Source organism: Zootoca vivipara, chromosome 11 (assembly GCF_963506605.1).
Source record: "Zootoca vivipara chromosome 11, rZooViv1.1, whole genome shotgun sequence".
Lineage (NCBI taxonomy): Eukaryota > Metazoa > Chordata > Lepidosauria > Squamata > Lacertidae > Zootoca > Zootoca vivipara.
Window position 1 is genome coordinate 10,988,259 of NC_083286.1, and position 20,713 is coordinate 11,008,971.

The 20,713-nt window shown below is 40.8% G+C and overlaps 1 protein-coding gene across 1 annotated transcript in view; it reads right to left on the reverse strand.

The window, feature by feature from the left end:
- Positions 1-894: 894 nt before the first annotated feature.
- The window catches only part of LOC118076814 (hippocampus abundant transcript-like protein 1), a 31,405-nt gene continuing 11,586 nt past the window's right edge, over positions 895-20,713 (reverse strand). Inside the window, exons 4-13 of the mRNA XM_060280114.1 lie at positions 20,303-20,430; positions 19,932-20,046; positions 14,702-14,920; positions 13,598-13,711; positions 11,792-11,863; positions 9,929-10,041; positions 8,451-8,548; positions 5,557-5,714; positions 1,648-3,047; positions 895-1,056 (exon numbers count right to left, since the gene is read on the reverse strand). Coding sequence (XP_060136097.1) covers positions 2,847-3,047; positions 5,557-5,714; positions 8,451-8,548; positions 9,929-10,041; positions 11,792-11,863; positions 13,598-13,711; positions 14,702-14,920; positions 19,932-20,046; positions 20,303-20,430 — 1,218 coding nt within the window. The 3' untranslated portion in view covers positions 895-1,056; positions 1,648-2,846. The remainder of the gene's footprint in view (positions 1,057-1,647; positions 3,048-5,556; positions 5,715-8,450; positions 8,549-9,928; positions 10,042-11,791; positions 11,864-13,597; positions 13,712-14,701; positions 14,921-19,931; positions 20,047-20,302; positions 20,431-20,713) is intronic.

The following is a 20,713-nucleotide window of genomic DNA, read 5'->3' on the forward strand; positions in this document are numbered from 1 at the left end:
CTTGTGATATGCGGCAGCACAGTAACTTGTCTTCCCTACTTCTTCACTTTGCAGTTAGGGCCAGGGAAACAGTGAGCAGTTCCATGCACTGGGGTTATACTTCTTATATCTCACTTACAGGTAAAACTCGGAAAATTAGAATATCGCCGAAAAGTGCATTTATTTCACTAACGCAACTTAAAAGGTGAAACCAATATATGAGATAGATGCATGACATGCAAAGCATGATATGTCAAGCCTTTGTTGTAACTGTAATTATTTGTCGTTAGGCTAGTCAATTATAAATGGAATGTAATTAATGAAATGTAATAGTGATGTTTATTTTTGTATTGTTGTAACTATTTGTTTGATTACTGTGGAATTTCCAAAAGAAAGCATTTGTAAAAATTAAAAGAAAAATAAAAAATAAAAAGTTGCATTACTGAAATAAATGCGCTTTTCAGCGATATCGTAATTTTCCGAATTTCACCTGTATGCCGAGAGACCTACACAATCTTGTTTTCGTCTTGGGAAAGCTCACTGGCAGCTCTGAGATCCCATGTTTACCTGATACTAGTTATTCTGAACAAAAGTGTGATGGGAAGGGAACAATTGTTACTAGCAAAGCAGTTGTGACTGGCTCATCCTTATAGATGTATCGATGCCATCATTTAGATTAATGGATGTGCAGCCAGGGAAGGGGTGTAGGGAGAAAAGAAGTTCAGAGTTAAGATGATAAGTTGTTGTTGTTGTTGTTGTTGTTGTTGTTGTTTGTTTATTACTTATACCCCGCCCATCTGGCTGGGTTTCCCCAGACTGATATGCAGTAACACATTAGCCAAGAATGTGCTACAAATAATTCAAACTCAGCTTCAGTACTGGAAGAAAATGTATGGAATAAAAATAAAACCACACTTGTATATAGCATAGGTTGCAAATTTATTATGCATTAGGAAGCTTTTTAACTTAAAAACCAAACTGCATAGTACAAAAGGTTTGTTATCTTTGCTTAAGGCGGAACAAGTTTCAAAATATATATATATATATTTCTTTATTTTGTTCAGTCATTACACAATCCTTTATAAAAGCTAAAATAAAAAAATTCCTTCAGTAGCACCTTAAAGACCAACTAAGTTTTTATTTTGGTATGAGCTTTCGTGTGCATGCACACTTCTTCAGATACAGTGAAATGGAAGTTTCCAGGCACTTATGTAGAGAAGGGGTGGGGAGGGGTGGGGATGGGGAGGGGGGATCACCCAGAAGGGTGGTGGAAATGGGTGATTGACTGACTGATAGCTGTTGATGACCGCAAACGACTGCAAATGGTTTTGCATGAAAAAGCAAGGGTTGAGATGGCTGAAGATCGCTTATCATGTATAATGAGATAAGAACCCGATATCTCTGTTCAAACCAGGTCCCTCCATGGTTTTGAGCTTGGTGATAAGTTGCAATTCAGCAACTTCTCTTTCCAGTCTATTTCTGAAATTCTTTTGTAGTAAGACAGCTACTTTGAGATCTTGTATAGAATGTCCTGGGAGATTGAAGTGTTCTCCTACTGGTTTTTCTGTCTTCTGGTTCCTGATGTCAGATTTATGTCCATTTATCCTTTGGCGTAGGGTTTGGCCTGTTTGTCCAATATAGAGAGCTGAAGGGCTACCTACCTGTAACCTTTATAAAAGCTGTATATCCATCACCATCATTACATTTATAAATACATGATTTACACAGTACCTTATCTGGAAAAAGTAAAACTTCTTACAAATATCTACATATATTCAATACATATAAAACATTCTTAAAGAGTACTTGGTTAGTTTTTTGTGTGTAATGGTCCATTTCCACTGCCGCAAAATACATAGAAATCTGTGCAATTTAATAAAATGTCTCTAAAAAGTATAGCATGATACTCTGTAGAAATTAAACCATCTTTAGGGCCTCTTTTGGAGAGGCATTTCATAATTATAACCCATGAATTTCTTCCGAAGTTTGATATGAAGGCTAAATAAGAGTTGGTAACGAATGCACACTAAGTAGCAGTTAAGGCAGGAGTGAAATTAACAGGAGAGGGAGTGCTTCATACGGCAGATGAAAAGTGATAGGTGATTCAATAAATACACACAAGTAAATGTAAATTGCCTCAGCATCCAGTTAATTAGCCTCTATGTCAAAACTGGCCACATTGGTAGTGCTACCTAGAGTTCAGTGAGCGTTACTAACCATCAATGAAAGTACATGTGCCCTTTTAAGGTTTCCAAAGGAGCTCCTGACATACGGGTAAGGAGTCCTTGGGAATGAGGGTTGAAGACTCCCCCCCCCAAAAAAAAACCCCAAATCTATATTCAACGGCTGGAATTCTCTTGTAACACTTCTAAGCAGTTACACAATATTCAATTTACCAGACAGCCTATTAATTAGAAATGTAGGGACATAATGGCGAAGGGTTTTTGTTATCTTTATCTGTCAGTAGAAATAACTTTTCTCTAATTGGCAGGGGCTGTGGTCTGCTCACAGTGTGTGTACTCAGTAAGTTCCACTTTGTTTGAAGATTTTCCCAAGATACCGTGTGTATTCCGTATTTTGTCCGGTGCGACTCTCGATGGCATTTCCAAATCAGATACAGAAAAATAATTGCGTTGAATTCTTTCTCTCTTTTTTTTTAAGAAAAGGAAAGAAAAAAGAAAAGTGGTTCAATCCGTCCCAACGGGACATCCATGGACACCAACATAGAGTATCTTAGGTGAGTGAAATGTGCAAAAGCTTCTGACAAATCAAAAGCTCACTCCAGTTACGTCCTGCTCTGGATCCAGAGCTCAGTGCATGGGTTTTGCTTGCTTGCAGACTACGTGAATATTAGGAAAATCTAGCTCTCACACGCTGCTGTCCTGCAGCAAGGGCTCAACGTCCTCGTCGCTGCCTCGGTCGGGGTTGTTGCTCTGGGTGGTGCTGCTGATGCTGTTGGTGTGCTTTCTGCTGGCTTTACTGTGCTCGGGGATGAATAAGGCAACCAGAAAAGCTAGGAGGACTGCACATGCGCCAAACAGGAATGGCGGACCAGGAATAATCGAACTCTGCGGAGAGAAAGAAAGGAGCCACCATGAACAGGCTTATGGGGAATAACTCAGGCTGTGCAAAGCTGGGTCCAAGCATTCCTATTTGCCTACAGATACCAGTTTTTAGTCAGACCACTGAACTGATTTACCAATGAAGCAGAAAGTAGGAGACCGGAGCAACGTAGGGCTCATGGCTGCAGACAATGCGGAGGAAATCCAACCTCAAGGACACAAGGGTGCTCGGGTTGGGTAAGGAATGAAGCTTGGGTGACACCTGTTTGTAGTACACCTTAGTAAGGCTAGGAGACCAGAGATTTCGGCTGGACCCGGCCCCTACTCAAATATTTGTGGCATCCACTGTCCCGCATCCTCCCTTGACTCAGAAGAGCGCCGAGATCTCTTCTCTGATGTCCTGTAGAGTGGAGGCAGCACTTGGAAGTGGGGTTTCAAATGCCATCCAAAGTTAATCGGAAAACAACCCACGCTTGTGTCTCACCTTGGCTTGTAGGAGGCTGAGAAGAGCCTGCTCAAGGAAGCAGCTGAAACATGCAAGATTGCCTGTCCAGAACCTGCAAGGGAGAAGCTGGTCCACAATTGAGAGTGGCTGTCTGAACCACGGGATTAAACTCAAGCATGCCTGCCTACCCAATTGCTCAACTTGGCTGGACTTACTTTTGAGTAGACGTGTCCAGTACTGCAGTGTAAAAGGATTACACCCATATCAGCCCTGGTGAAGAATATGAAACTCAGGCACTTGTAAAATGTTTCACTCGAGACCCTTTGTCGCAGGCTTCAGCAGTGCATACAGCACAAAACACAAATTATCAAAATTACAGGACTATCAACAGAGTGCTGAATCGGCCATAACCTTGTTATGACAACCCTGTTACAAAGCACACAAGCAAAAACTACATAAATATAGATTAACTGTGGTGATGAGGTTGGGTGGGCGGGTACAATAAAATGCCCATTGAATGCAGTTGACAGACACAAATGGCAAAATAAACGTTCAGTCTCAATATTGTATTTCTCAAAAGCTTTCAGCCTTAGTTCTTAAAGAATAAGGGCAATATCTAAAGAACCATATTTTTTTCATGGAACTGAATGCAATCTCAGAAGAGGCAGTTTTGGAGTACAGTGGTACCTCCGGTTGCAGACGGGATCCGTTCCAGAACTCCGGTCGGATCCTGAGGTTTCCGCAACCAGAGGGACCACTTTTACACATGCACGCGGGGCCGTAGAGTGCTTCTGCATGTGCATGCGGCGCAGAGGAGCGCTTCTGCGCATGTGCACGTGGTGAAACACAGAAAAATACTTCCGGGTTTGCCGCGTTCGCATCCTGAAGGATACGCAACTGGAGGTATGCGTATCCAGAGGTACCACTGTATTGTGAAAGCATTCCATGTACATATTTACTTCGCCAAAACTTAATTAGGCATTACAAATATGGGCCATCATAAAACATCCGTATACGCAATTTGAAAATATATAAAATTTGAAAAGATATACAAAAACAGCCATGTAAAAAAAAATGCAATAGCAAGGATTTTCACTGGAGTTTCTTCACCACTCGGAGAGATACTTGACAAAAACTCAGCCAGCCCCCCCCCCCCTGCTGTTAATTCCATGTACATAAGGAAGTTCTAATGTCCCAACAGGCTTTTTTTTTTTCTACAAAGCAAGGCAACCTTCACAATAATTTCAGAAGTGACTGAACAAAATAGAGCAACGCCAGAGCAATTTTTTGCAGAGTGGAGGGAGAAGTTCCACCACATGAACAGATGTTTTTCTGCTCATGATGGTTTCGCTGTGTACAATTCATGGGGAATAATCATTTAACTAGTTCCAGTAGTTTATTCTTCAAGGAGGTGTTGTGTATTTTAAGCAGAGGTTCTCATTTACAGTTGTAAAAACCAAGCATCTACAACCAGGATGGACTGTAAGCTCAACTGGCATTATTTTAAAGTGATTTCAAAACATAGGTTTTTAAATATAAGAGGTTATAAAAGAATTGTTCTGCTAAATGGTGGAGGAGAAATTCATGGTGTGTAACTTGCCACAGCTGTACAACACTGCAAAGAGATCATATCCAACTACTGGCAGACCCATCTAGTGATATTCCAGTAGATTTACTCCACGTTTCACCCTCTAAGCAGCCATGAAGCCTAGAAGTGACTATCTTGTATATAGTTGGATGCCAGAAGATTTCATTATGTGAAATGTTACACAGACTTTTACTCGGTACCTAAAATACAGCAAGAAAAACATATGTAACATGAGGTTCACCTATGGGGAGGGCGGCTTGCTTTGCTTACTTGTTATGTATGTGTTTCTATCTGGCTGTATCAATGTTAGAACGTATTTTAAAATAGGTTCTAAGTCGCTTGACAACTTTGTTTAACAAGTGACTAACAAGTCCAATAGTAATATGAACAGCATGGGTTCTTACCAGGAAATGCAACATCATAAATAAGTGGGGGGTGCCTTGATCAAGCACTATTAAAAGTTACGATTTACAATAATTTACCTCATCGCTTGGATCCTGCATTGCTTTTTTATCAGGATCTGGGACCGGCACCAACTCAGTAAGCTCCACATGGAACAGATAGAATATGAAGCCAAAGAGAGCAGGACCAAGACCATTGCAAAGGCCTCTGATTCCTGTTATTATTCCCTGGACAACACCTGTAAAAGAGCAAGGGAACAGGAGAAATAATTGCCATGAGTTTGACTCCCGTTCTAAAATGATGCAAAAACCGAAAAGCTTGCTGTTTAATTACAGTCATACCTCGGTTTAAGTACGCCTCGGTTTGAGTACTTTCAGTTTAAGAACTCCGTGGACCCGTCTGGAACAGATTAATCCACTTTCCATTACTTTCAATGGGAAAGTTCGTTTCAGGTTAAGTATGCTTCAGGTTAAGTACAGGCTTCCGGAACCAATTGTGTTTGTAAACCGAGGTACCACTGTACTGTACTTTCAGGCTATCATGCAGTTAACAGGCTGACCTTATTTCAAACTGAGCAGTTTCAATAAAATAGTTTAAGGAGGATAAACTGAACTTCAAAATAATAGCACAAACTAGAACTTTCCTTGTTCCAAAATGAACAAGGAAATGAACTTGTTTCAATGAAGGAAGAGGAAAGTTCTGATCCAGGGCTTCTTGAATTTTCTGGCCCCCAGGGCCCACTTAAGGTAACTGAAAATTACTGAAGCCCACCAGTCACAAAATGGCAGTGCAAGAGATGAATGAACTGCAAAATGGTGGTCGGTGGAAGCGGAGTTTGGCATAATCAGCTGGCTGGCATCACTTTCTATTGCCGACATTTAATCTTTGGAAAATATAAAATTCTTTGCCTTGTGGCAATGTCCTCCATACCTTGGGCTAAAGTGTTCCTCGGGCTAAATACAGGTACTTGCTTGGTCAGTCTTGTCACTTAGCTGCCTCATTTTAGGCAGAATTTGCTGATGCAGAGGCTTTCCCATTCCCTGCTCAAAGTATTCACAGCCATCCATCTCCTGCCATTCCTTCTCCCAGTCTCCTTTAACATTCAACTTGTAGCTTTCCCACCACCAGTTGCTGCCTAACCATTTCTTGCATCCCTCCTCTCTGGGTCCTTTTACAATCAGTCTTCCTCCTAAACAGGGGTACCTCGGTTTATGAACACAATTGGTTCTAGAAGTCTGTTCATAAACTGAAGCAAACTTTTCCATTGAAAGTAATGGAAAGTGGATTAATCTGTTCCAGACGGGTCCGCGGAGTACTCAACCTGAAGCGTACTTAACCCGAAGCATGAGTGTAATTGGATCTGGAAGTCTGTTCATAAACTGAAGCGTTCATAAACTGAAGCAAACTTTCCCACTGAAAGTAATGGAAAGTGAATTAATCCGTTCCAGATGGGTCTGCGGCATTCGTAAACCGACAATTCGTAAACCGAGGTGTTCATAAACCAAGGTTCCACTGTAACTGCTTTTGTTTCTTATCCCTTTCATTTCTATTCCCGGCTTATTTCTGAATAATTATAATAAAGATTTATCTTTTACCTATATCTTATTTCCTTCAACACCTCCTCTAGCCCTCGCTGCTCAAGACAGGTCTTCCTTCCATCCCCCTTGCTTAAAAACTTTTCTTTGTCTCCCAACCTCCTTTACTTAGCATGAAATGAGTTGCTGGAGTCGGAACTGGTCTAATTAAAAGGCTGTGGCATGGCGAGCAGATGGGGCAGGCAAGTGTGGAGGCGCTAGGCAAACTGTGGCACAGAGGCCCACCAAAAAGTGGCCTAAGGCTCTCTGGTGGGTCCTGAGCCACTGTTTTGAGAAACACTAATCTGTCACATGTTCAAATCACCACTAGAGGGTGTTAACATCAATTCCTAACTGCTAAAACTACTTCAAAGGATTCTTAATTGAAAAAAAGATGAAGAACTTTGGGATTTCCTCAGCTGTAACTTGCACTTACCCACTCAAATTACTTTTAAAGGGTCATGTTTCCTCATGTTAATGCCAACAAATTTAGCCCCATTCTGGGCAAATCAGTAAAAACTATAGATATCCTACAGGAAAGGGAACCAAATCTGTATGTCCTGTTCAGATAATCTCACACAGAGCCTGCAACTGGGCCAGGAAAGAGGCTGGGATAACCAACTGCAAGATTATCACATTCCTGCTGGCCCTGTGAGACCAAACCGGCAAAGAGTATATTTTAATTAGTCATCAGTAATACTGAACAGTTCTGGAAACAAGTCTGAGCTACGGTCAGAGTACTTTTGGAAGAGAAAAATAATCTACCACAATCAACCTTCCATGGAAACTGTACTGAAGACTGTGTATACTTGTTGTCCTTCAGCACCAGGTCCCCAGAGCAGATTATAAAATTATTAACAGTTAAAATGAATTAGTGTTATAGGAATTAAGCCGGTCTCAGGTGTCCTGGGTAAAATTGTGTGTCTTCAGCATAAAAAAAGAATAATCATTCGTGAAGAATAATATCACTTACTTTGCCTAGAGCAGTGTTTCCCAACCAGTGTGCCTCCAGATGTTTTGGGACTACAACTCCCATCATCCCTAGCTAGCAAGACCAGTGGTCAGGAATGATGGGAGTTGTAGTCCCAAAACATCTGGAGGCACACTGGTTGGGAGACACTGGCCTAGAGTACTGTGAACATCCCAAAGCAAATTGTTTTCTGAAGCACAGGTAAATGTTTGCATGCTGGTGTTGGAAAGAAAATAGCTCTATGGAAGATGCTTCACAGAACATGGTTTCCTAGAAAATAGAGAGCGTGGGGCTGATAACGCAAAGGTCGCAGGTTTGATCCTCTTATGGGACCACTGCGTATTTCTGGATTCCAGGAGGTTGGACTAGATGATCCTCAGAGTCCCTTCCAACTCTACAACTCTATGAAAAACAAAGTCACTGTACTCACCTTGTTGGTCTGAGTCTGCATTTCGTGACACAAGAGCGCTGATTGCTGGGAATGTAATACTTGACATCGACGCTACGGCTCCAGCTGCCCACATCATCCTGAGAGCAAGACACAAAGCAAAGCCATTACATCGTCTGTAATGAAGGAGCTGTGCAGAAACAAAAACCAGCTTTCCAGCTATTGGGGTACCTTGTTGGAAGCGTTAGAATTGTAGTCAGACTAGAAGGTACAGTTGCCATGAGGGTTTGCAGCATTCCAGGGGAAGTTTATTATCCCACTAGCTGTGATTTTTTAGCAGCGCTGGAAGGGATCGGGACCATCAGTTAGCATGTTTCCCCACACCACTAGCGGCTGCTAGTGGAGTCCATAATACTCAGAAGGTGGCGCTCATTTCACACAATAACTGTGGCTAAGTACCATATTTTTTCATGTATAATACTAGGCTTTTGTTTGGTTTTTTAACCAAAAAATTAGGTTTGGAATTCAGGTTCATCTTATACACAGGTAGTGCTCAGGGGTGTTTTCTTAATTTGGAGTCCCCCAAAATAGGGGGCGCCTGTCTTATACATGGGGGCATCTTCTACATGGGAAAATACAGTAAATAATTGCTATAGCCAGTGCGTATAACATATTCTACAGGAATACCAATGCCCATGGTAACGTAACTTGTGTAAAGAACCTTATCGTGTACAAGCAAGAGCTTTCAGGTAAAAATACAGCATAGCAAGGCAAAACTGGATAGTTGTACATTATCTGAAGTTAAAAAGCAGGCATGAATCACACCAATATGGAACACTCACAAAGAAGTGTTGCAACAAAGTGAACTTGCAAGTTAGGTGGAAATCAGTATAATGGCTAAAGGAACGAAAATATTTATCCATTAGTCTTATAACACAATGCTTTTCAGTGTGTGGCCTGGGACCCCACTAATTGCAGCCAGACCAAACGAGGGCCACAGGAGCTCTACCGCCATACAAATATAGGGGATGGTATCCAATGAAGTAGATCCGTTAGTATCGCTCCCTGCATGTCCACTAAATCTGTTCTGGGTTTTCCTCCAACCCTCCAGAGCAGATCTGGTGAGGGAGTAGAAGGAATCTAGGAATAGGACGGGAGAGGAAGGGGAAGTTCCATTGCACAGCCAGAAGTTATTGAGCTAATGGAATTACTTTACGGGATACTGCCCTACGAAAAGATTTAAGAAGTAGGTCGACAAATGCACATGGGGACTAAGGATTTTCAGATCTGAAAAGGCTGAGGAATACTGGTCTAGAAAGTTCAGATTAGCACTCAAAAAAAAAACCCCAAGATTCTTTTTATTAATCAAAATATTTCTACATTGCCACTACTGATCCCACTGCCAGCCCAAACCAGCCCCCAAGGTGACTTGCAGCAATTTGAAAGATAAAAGTACACCCAAAAGAATTAGAAAGAGCATTGAAGCAGGCAGGCAGAGACATGGCATTTACTACACTTACCAAGGTTGGGAACCAAATCCATACCAAGCCAGCTGGAACATCTGAAAGCCAAGGCCAAGGAGCACAGTGTTTTTGTTTCCTATAGACCTCATTAGGATACTGAGAAAAACAGTCTACAAAAGAAGATAATAAATAATGTAGGAAAAGCTTTAAAATTGGAAAGTTCTCTATATATTTATAATAAAAAACATTTAATACATACTTTTTTTAAAAGATCTGATCTGTACAGTTAGAAGCACAAAGCGTCAAATTAATCACTTACAGTGCAGTCGTATGAATATCTACTCAAAAGAATTAAGGGCTTTAATTCCACCCAGTGAAACCACAGCCAAGGCAAAATTTGAACTGGGGATTTCCTCCTCAGAAATGCCTGTCACCATAGCTCAGGGATGCCCTGCAGGCCAGTCTTGACTTGCTAAGGGATCCAATTTGGGCTGTGGATCCATTTCCCCCAAAACATGCCCACCCATCCACTCATCAACTGACATGACTGGCGACATAAGCTGATTGACAGGAAGACAGAGTTAAATCCAGCATTGGCTGCATATCCTGCTCTCAGTAAAGGATAGGCTTCCACAGCCAAGATAGTAAGATTTTATATTCATTAGCCGGTGAGTAGGGGTTAAAACCTGCACAGTTATTTGCAACAGACCGCAGGGGTTGTCCGAAAGCATCCACAGACTCAAACAGAAGCAGATGATGGGGTGGAGGGATGGCTGGAAAACCCCTTTGCCTTTAAAATCACTCGCTTGTTGGGACTGTTGGGACTTCAAAGCACATCACCTGACACCATCGTGATTTACAAGGGCCCTGAACTCCTATCAAATTTTCCCCGGTGGGGAGCTAAGTATCCGGAGCCCACTAGCAGCAAAATGTTCCCCGCCCCCTTCCCTAGCGCTTCCTCCGATAGTTAATCGGAAAAATGATTTCAACAGTATTCATGTGCATCCTTCCTTTCTGGCATTCCCAACCACTGCAATTTCATCCCCTTTTTATGACCGCATTTTCTTCAGCTCTGGACTGCTAATCCCTAACTATGCAGGGTATCTAGGGAAGGGCAAGCTCTTAAGGTAGCCTCACATCAAACAGATGTGAGAGAGTTTGGAGAATTGTGTGCGCAGCTCTCGGCCCTAAATGAATCTTACTACCCAAGGCAGAGATTTAGTAATACAAGGTCTGCTTAGCAACTCATATGAAAAGGAGGAGAGGACTTCTGAGTAGCAGAACTTTCCTGCACCAGTCCAAATACCATTTTTTTATCCCAGGATTGTTAGCACTTTTAAACTTTTTAATACGGACCCTAAGTGTTGTTCAGACCTGGAGTAAAAATGTTCTCCCTGCCTGCATCAAACTTTAAACAAACACACCATTCTATCGTAGCTAGAAGTTCTTGTATTGAAAAGGTGCTGGAAATGTAACAACCCTTACAGAAAGATCCTACTTTCCTTTTCTTTTTTTTAAAGGAAGATAGCATTAGGCAGCAAACTATACACCTCATCTAGGTTCATTGTATATTACCTATTTTAAAAGTTACAGGCTTGGTTGAATGTTCAAGAACTGTAAAAGGGTAACATACATACATTCATAATGTATCTGGTGGTAAAATTAGCATTAATCTGTGAGTAAACATCTTTATTGGATGTTTCATGGACCAAGTTTTGTTCCTCCCAAAGAATGTCAAGACTGTTTTTAATCATCTGTGGCCTGCAAGAAGGCCACAAAAATTCAGTCACAATTTGCGCACCTCTATTTCAGACTTCCCACAAAATACATTATGTACACTTAATGTGCTAATCACATGATCGTTAATATTTGCCTTTTATTATGAGCTGTCACCTAAGACATAGGGTTGTAAATGCTTACCTGCGCAACGATAGACAGAATTCCTATCACAGCTATGAATGCTGCAATGCTGGCATACTCGAATTTTATCACCTGCAGATAACACAAAACAATGTGTGTAAAGTTCAAGGAAACAGTAAGTGAAGAACAATTACAATTATAGGCAACTTACATTTTCATAAGGACAAATTTGGAAGACTGGAAGGTAAAATGATTTCAGAGGTGGAAATAAGAGTTGGGGTGGGGAAAGGAAGACTCCAGCCAAGATTAGGTAAAAATATCATATCAACATCTAGTCAAATATAGGTCATGACATTAAGGTCATATTTAGTATAAGACTATAAATTGAACTCTCTTACGGGAAATGAAAAGAACCACCAACCTTTGTATTATGCTTCCATATTTAAGTCATGCATTTTCCTTTGTACTCCCTGAACTACAATTGGGGGTGTGCTTGCATTGTAGGAATGCCCAGGTGTATACAAGATCACATCCTTACAGCAAACATGCAGGAAAACACACTTCCATCGGCCAATTCTAATTTGACAAAAGGCAATCTAACTTTTTCATTGGTGTACTTTTTATTTTCTACCCAGTTACATGAGCTAATCCCCTGTATCTTGAACAAGCTACTGGATATGTCTATCAGCAGTTGCTGCTTAAGTCTACTTTTTAACCTGCAATCAAAGATTATGTCTACATCTGCAGCCTAAGATGGTATGTGTATCTCCCATCCTCTTGGTATCCCTTTATCATTTTCTGGTCCTTAATTTTATTATACTAATAAAGTATGCCCCCCCCCGGCTCTGCTAGTTTGGAGCAAACACATCAACATGAAGTTAAATGCATTGTTGTCACATATGCAATTCTCTGCATTTGTATCAATATTCATGCATATTAAGCTTTTTCTTCTATCTAAAAGAGAAGCAGAGGGGTTTTTTTATTTATTTTTATTCAAACAACTTATATACTGCCTAATTAAAATCTTCTCTTAGTGATGTTCAAGGAAGATGTGTGTGTTCTGTTCATTCGCTTCGCCTACCAGGAACAGAAAGCCTTGGGTCTTTATTTTTGCCTACGATAATATTGGAGATTATTCCAAGCTTGTTTTGTTTTACAAAAGCAGAAACATGCCAATTCAGAGCAGGTTCTGTCTGTTTTCAAATAGTTAGGGGGAAAACCAAATGGTTTGTATCCTAATTCTTTGCTCTGTCAACAGGAGAGCCATGCTCATGTAAATGCTTTCACAAGAAAAACAAAAAGTTGGGATCCATCCCATATAAGTTTCAAAACAAAACCCATACAATATGGTATGTGTCAATAATGCCTATGACCACATCCCGAAAACCCCTTGTTATCTCAAGGCCCAGCTTGAAACTTTGTAGCAGTTTCCCATACAGAATCAGAAATTACCTTTGAACTTCGTGACCTACTTTTAAAAAAGGGTGGGTGGGGATCTACTGTGATAATACAATTATTAGTCATGCAATCTGGATTTTTGCCACTGTGCTATTTAAACAGCTTTGCATTTTTACCAATGACTGGCATTTTGAATAAACTCTAGATTACGCTATTTAATTTTATTAACTGCTGTAACTGTATGGCACAACTGATTTCATTGTATCTTTACCAATTTTACTACTGTGTGAACTTCTTTGCTATTTTCTTCAGAAAAAAAAGTGTTACAAGTTTTTGATAAATGCAATGGCTACGTACTATGTACATCTTTGATACTTCCAAGGCTTCATTTGTTCCCTGCATGTACTCTTTAATTTATCTACCAAGAACAACTTGTCCAATACTCAAAAAGTACCTTAAATTACTTACTTGTCTCAAATATAGGAAAAAGCTAGAATATTGGCCAGCCTCAGGCAGGTAAGAAAGAAAGACAGTGATGCAAGTCAGCAAAATTGTAGTATCTTTTCCAACTCTTCTCAAAGACTGTCAAAAAAAGTAAAGCAAGTCAAAATGAAACATCTGAAAAGGATTATTACATTTTGAGCAGGTGATTTTTTTTCGCTAATGAGTGCATTTTTCAGAATATATTCCATCTGTGGTCTGCTTCGGAAAAAACCTATGAACAGATTTTATTCCAAGACCATTGTTCTTCCTGTTTTTGAGTTTCCATGATAATTTCCTAATGCTGAATTTAGATAAGATCTCTTCCCAAATTAATAAAAGTTGACTAAACAAATGAATAGCTTGATTGTTCCAAAAGCCTGATTCTATTCTGCTCAGTAAAAAGGCCTCAGGCTCCTAAGTCAGTGAAGTTCGGCTATAGCAACCACTGATAATGTTGTTTCCTCTTCACTTCTTCCTATATACCAGGGGTTGCCAACTCCAGAGACACTGCAATCTACTTTCAAATTTAAAATCTGGCGGTGATCTACCCCTGTTTTGGGGGGTTTCAGCTCAAAGTTTCTGAGCTTTCTTTAGGGAGGGGAAATGCCCCTTTTTTAGGGGTTCAGCTAGCTTACAACATAAAAGCCTCCGTTTCAAAACTCAGGCTTCCCTTATGCAACAATAGAGGCCAGTGCAGAGAGGGGGCGGGGCCAGAAGGGGGCCGGCGATTGACCGCAATCTCCCAAAGTCTGACAAGGCTCAACCAGTAAATAGCAATCGACGTGTTTGACATCCCTGCTATAAACATAAAAATGCAATGCTGTTGACATGCTGCAGTTCATGTGGCTGCCAATAGGTAGCCACACCAACTCCAGCATGGTGACAGAGCAGAAAACAGGGGGGCAAGAAAGCAAAATTGTATGTAGTGGGGCAGGCAGCCTAACTGAGCTGTTTAACAAAGGGGAAAGTGCTTCAGAGAGCAGTTTGCCAACCCATTCCCAGAAGTGCCTCCTTCCTTTGCATTAGATTTAGCACCAATATCACACTGCTGACTAATAAAGGAGAATAAACAAAAAAACAGTAACTTACTGCAAATGGGTCTGCTTGTTCCCATGATATAAGGGCTCCCCATGAAGGTGGTCTCATTTTTTCAGGTAGAGATTCTGGTACAGCGAGTAGAATGAAACATATATCTACAACAGCCACCACCGTAGCAATTAATACAACCAAGTTATCTCCATATAATGTAGACAGGTGTGCTCCAATGGCAGGACTAGTTACCAAACTGGCTGCGAATGTTGCAGATACCTAAAAAGAAGACATTGTATTTTACTGCTTCATTATGACCTCATGCACAACTTAACATTCCTCACCAACTGAAACCTGAACTCCCAAATCCCGATTCCTGCAACAGAGTACCAGAAGAGTGGTATTTAGTGAAGCAGTTTTGTTAGCACAAAGGTTTCTGTTTGCTCAATGGAACATTCCCTGCTCTGCTCCGGAATGGCCTCCCAAATCTTCTCCAGAGGGCTGGAGGAACGCCCAGAAGAGATTATGGGGAAGGAGACGGAGGGATGTTCCGTTGTGCAGCCAAAGTCTTTGTGCTAAGAGAACTACATTTTGTGTACTGCCCACAGCCTTTTCTGTCACCATGCATTTTGACAGAAATATCCACCTACTAAGGTAAGCTGCTGAAATTATGACATTAATTCGGCTACACCGAAGACTCTTGAGCAGTGTTCCCAAAACTTGGCTCTCCATCTGTTTTTTTGGACTACAATTCCCATCATTCCTGACCACTGGTCCCCATAGCTAGGAATGATGGGAGTTGTAGTCCCAAAACAGCTAGGGATCAAAGTTTGGGAAACCCTGATCTTGAGGATAGGCATGAATTTACCAGGCTTGATGCTCTACAGAAGCAATAAGAAGCACCATCACAACGTCTACAACTCAGGCGCCGAGGGCCATACCAAACATTTCTTTCCATGGGATACATGAGTGCAGCACAGCTAAACTGAGCTGGAAAACCAACATTTGGGGTGGGTGTGTACATATCTCTTACATTCCACTTTGCCTTTCAAGACCTATTGGCAATTGGAGGAAGACAGAAAATTGTATCCCAGAAGCCTAAAGGCATTAAAACTTTTCAATTATTCTACTTACACACTGGGGGTGCGATTTTCAAGCTGTTTTAAAACTATGCTCGTTTTTATTTTAAACTGTTTGGGGGTAGTTTCAAAGAGTGTTTGGCTTTCTCTGAATAGCCAGGGGATTGAGTAGAAAGGCAGGGGACCAGTTTTAAAAATACATAATAAATCTAGCAGCCCTAAGCAACTAGACTGCAACATCTCAGAGCATTTATAGAACAATTTATCCCCCTTCTGCCTCTTGGTAGTATCACTATTTCTTATTCGCAAGTGTATTTAAGATTGTTAAGCCACTGACAAATGCTTGTATTTTATTCTTTATACCATGCTCAGTAGAGTTTTATGCCCTTAATAATAATGATGGTAATAACTTAGGTGTCAAATCTGATCCATCCTTTTCAGATTCAACCCTCTATCCAAGGGTTGCCACTTTTCATTCTTTTTTATTTTTGAAATCCTCACTATGGCTTCATCATTCCTAAATTGGATTATTGCAATGCTCATCTTTATGGCCCTTTCAGCTGTTTTAAGGTATCTTCTATTCATAATTCTGCCACCTGCCTCATTTGCTCTGCACACAGCTTCAATCACATCTTCCACTTTTCTGTTTTATATTGGATTAGTCTTTCATTTCACATTTACTATGAACTTCTTGCCTTTAAATGTCTCTACTCTTGTACTTAGCTCTATATTTTTCCCCTAGTCTCTTTCCCTCACTCCCTTTATGTCTTTATATTTTGTCAGGACTAGAATTTATCCATGTTCCTCAACACCATCCCTTTCACCCAGCTATATGATGCTGCTATGAACTGTTATTTCCTACAGTGGTTTATCTGAACACAGCTATGCAGGGATGTAAACAGCATTTTCTGGTCCCAATACGCTGCATGCAGTTTGGACACCCTTCACCATACCTAGTCAGCACTTTGATTAAAGATAACTCGGGAACCCAAATTTATTGCATATTGAGTTTCAGGATAATCATATACATAATAAATTAGTTTGAAATCTCTTCATGTTTTCACAAAAAAAACCATTCATTATACAGTTCAGCCTTCCCATACCTGGTATGCCCCAAATGTTTTAGACCAGGCACCCCCTCCAGATGTTTTGGCCTACAACTCCCATGATCCCTTGCTAAGAGGACCAGTGGTCAGGGATTATGGGAATTGTAGTCCAAAACATCTGGAGGCCCGAAGTTTGGGGGTGCCTGTTTTAGACAATTCATATGAGCCCCAGTCAGCACAGTCAATGCTCAGAAATGGTGGGAGTTTAAGCATATGACCTTGAAATCCTACAAATCCACCAATATGTTACATTAGCACCACTGAGTTCAATAGGATATATTCCCACCTAGATAAGTGTGCAAGGCTTGCAACCTGATGATACCATTTCTATTTTATCTAATTTTTATACTAAAGAGGCTGCACAATATTGCACTAGTTTTAAAAGGAAGACTTAAATAAGCAAGGCTAGGATTTAATTAACTTTATCTTGTGATTGATATTTGTACTTTATTCTTCCCAGCCCACTTTCCTCCCATCCTTTCTTCCATTATCCAACCCATTTCCCTCCCTCTCCCCCTCCCCACACGCTGACACACACCCTCTCTGTCTGATCCATGGGCAGCAGTGTTCGGATCAAAATCAAGCAAGTACACACATTTGCACAGTGCAACAAATGTGCTTTCACTATGTTCGTGAAACCCTTCCTCCCTTGTATCTATCACACTGTCATATTCATCCCCCGCTATGCAGCTGACTGGTAAGGCCATGCCTAACTCCAGGTCTTCCACATCAATATCTGCCACTTGGTGGCTACGTTTTAAATCTAGAGGGAAGCTGACAATGAGATCAAATTGGATTTGAACTACAACTATTTCCATTTCCTAGAACTGTTGAGACAGTAGCTTTTTAACACTGGTGGAGGTTTTTATTTTCGGGGGAGAGGTAAACATTTAGCCCAAGGTTTCCCAAACTTGGGTCTCCAGCTTTTGTTGGATTACAACTCCCATAATCCCTCGCTAGCAGGACCAGCTGTCAGGGATGATGGGAATCGTAGTCCAAGAACAGCTGGAGACCCAAGCTTGGGAAACTTTATCTGCTAAATGCAAAGACTCAGATAGTTAATTATTGGGAAGAAGTTTGCACCTGAGGCTAAAAGAATGGCTTGGTAAACCGAGAAGTGTCAGACAATGACCCTGAGAACGTACCTTAACAGCACACATCTTTATTTTAAAAGAAATCTAGAACTATTTTTATGCCACAAAACATGTCTGTTCAACAACAGCGAATCTGTCAAAGCTTACATAGAATATTCTAAACTTATTAATTTATTTACTATTTGTATTTGAAACCATCACTAAATGGTTCTAGGGTGGGTTTCAAACACATCACAATTAGGATCAGTGTATAATTAAAATCACATAAGAAAACCACAAAACTTGTCAATATAAGAAACTGCAATACAGCAGGTCTAAAAGTCACAAAAAGAAATTGCCTAACAGATGCCTTCCTCCTTCATCACCACTTCAGCTTAACACTTCAAAAATGTTTTTAGCAAGGTGTAAGAAATGTAAGCACTCTGTTTTTCAGGGGTTGCCATGGTACTTCTGTACTAATGAAGCAGCAGAGGAAATGACTACATAGAAGGCCGCATCCAAAGAGCATGACAGTATCTTGGCAATTCAGGGTTGTATGTAACACAATCACAAGGGGACTTCTTCTGTGTCTCCTTACAACCCCACCCCAATTTGTTCTAGGGCAGGCACCCCCAAACTGCAGCCCTCCAGATGTTTTGGCCTACAACTCCCATGATCCCTAGCTAACAGGACCAGTGGTCGGGGAAGATGGGAATTGTAGTCCAAAACATCTGGAGGGCCGAAGTTTGGGGATGCCTGTTCTAGGGGTTCAACCAGCACACCAGAGAGGGGATGTATATGATGAGAGGACATCCTGCTGCTCAGGTGGAAGTCCTTGCACTTTTGGGATGGCTTTACTGGATGCAACAAAGACTGTTCACATGAAACTGCCATCCCATAGTAACTCACCTATCACTAATCAGTACATACTGCAAGGGGGAAGCTAGGCAGTGGTAATACCTGCATTGCTGTTATGAAAAACTATGGAAATTCACCTATTATTCCTTTTTTTTAAAAAAAAAATCAGAGACACACACATTCTAAAAACCACGCTTTCACTCAGTGAGTGCAAAAAGGAATACAAGCACAAGCGCTGAATTGCAAGGAATAGCCCAGTTGTAACCCTTGGTAGCCCCTGCAAGCGTAGCATATCAGGGAAGGAAACACCAAGTCACCTGCTGGGCTGAGACTGGAGATTCTCAGTAGAGGGAATTATGACTTAAGTCAACCGGCATTAATATTCCACTATTGGTTCAGATTTTTTTAAATGTTCAGATGCACCTTCATCATTACTCAAAGTCATTCCTGCATTGTGGAGGGTTGGGCAAGAGATCTTTGGGATCCCTCCCAAGTCTACAATTATGTGATTCTATGATTCTGGGATTAGATGCTTATTAGGGACCAGCTGCTGCCTATCCCAGGTAGGCAGGAAAATAAGAAGCCTCCCTTTGCTAGTGAAAACCTACGCAGACAACCTTATTGGAGGCACAACCTAAGGAATAGATGACTGCCCATACTGCCTTTACATCCAGGAAGAAACCAGAATACTGAAAGGTATTTTCAAATGTTACCTAGCATATGTCAGATTAACAAACTGTCTTAATGTCATCCTCCCTTCCTAAACTGCCATGCTGAGCAACAGATTCAGCAATTAGTAATAAACTAGACTCCTGCTATGCCTTACCAAGAGAATCAGAGCTCAAACAATCCATTAAGTAACCTGGTCCAGCTACATCTTTTGATACAAGATACCTACAATTAACACAGATGACTGCTCAACCTTCTACCTGTGCAGGATCCGGTTTCTCAGCTGAGTGTCTAGGAATAAAGAAATCTAAGACTCTGTTCTCCCCCTTCCAACACATCATCTTTTCTTGACTTTGTCACCGCTGCAAGATAAGCCCATCTTCTCAACCCCCAAAATAACCGGATGTGCCTTATTCAAACATAGCGAGTGTAGTATCTTAAAAATGAGAGACTACCAATAAATACGATTGTCAAAGCATCAGAATATTTTCAGAAATTGTCTTACCAGTCCGTATGCAGTGCTCCTTTCATGCTCTTGTGTTATGTCAGCCACATAAGCAAATATCACAGAGAACGTAACAGCAAAAATCCCAGAAACCGAAATCATAGCAAAATACCACCTGCAAAGGAGAAAGGTGTAATGTAACTATGCAAAGATGATTTGATAGTTGTAAAACTGTATAAGTATCATCACTCTACAACCTATAATTAAGCATTCCATTTTGAAGAACCCAATTAAAAGAACAGACTTGACACACTTGGACCCTGCAGCAGTAATTGAACCCTAAATTGGGATAATTGACTAGAGAAAAGTGATTTATCTCTTCTAGTTTCCTTCATACACCAAAAACACCTACTGTCATTTGAACCACTTACCATGGACTTATCTTCATTAACGGAATTGGGACACAAGTGAAAAAAACTGTAACGAGGAGGAAAGACTTTCTTCCCCAGACATCAGACAAAGCACCGATCAGTGGAGCGCTCAGGAAGGATAAAAACCCCTAAGAATGAAATAGAAGTGCTTTTAGTGCATTTTTGGTCCTTCTTTTATCTTTAATCTACAATTTATTCTAAGGAACACAGTGATGAGCAAATTAGCTATACATGCTGGGATGTGCCTTCCTATACAGCACAATTTAAAAGAGCCAAAGAGAACAATCAGGAACATAGGCAGAATTATATATATATAGCACATACAGGGTGGGCATGCAGTAAAGACTTGTGCAATCTCACCGTACTCTGGAAGAGTTAGGTAATACTGTTTCCAAGGCAAAGGTGAAGATG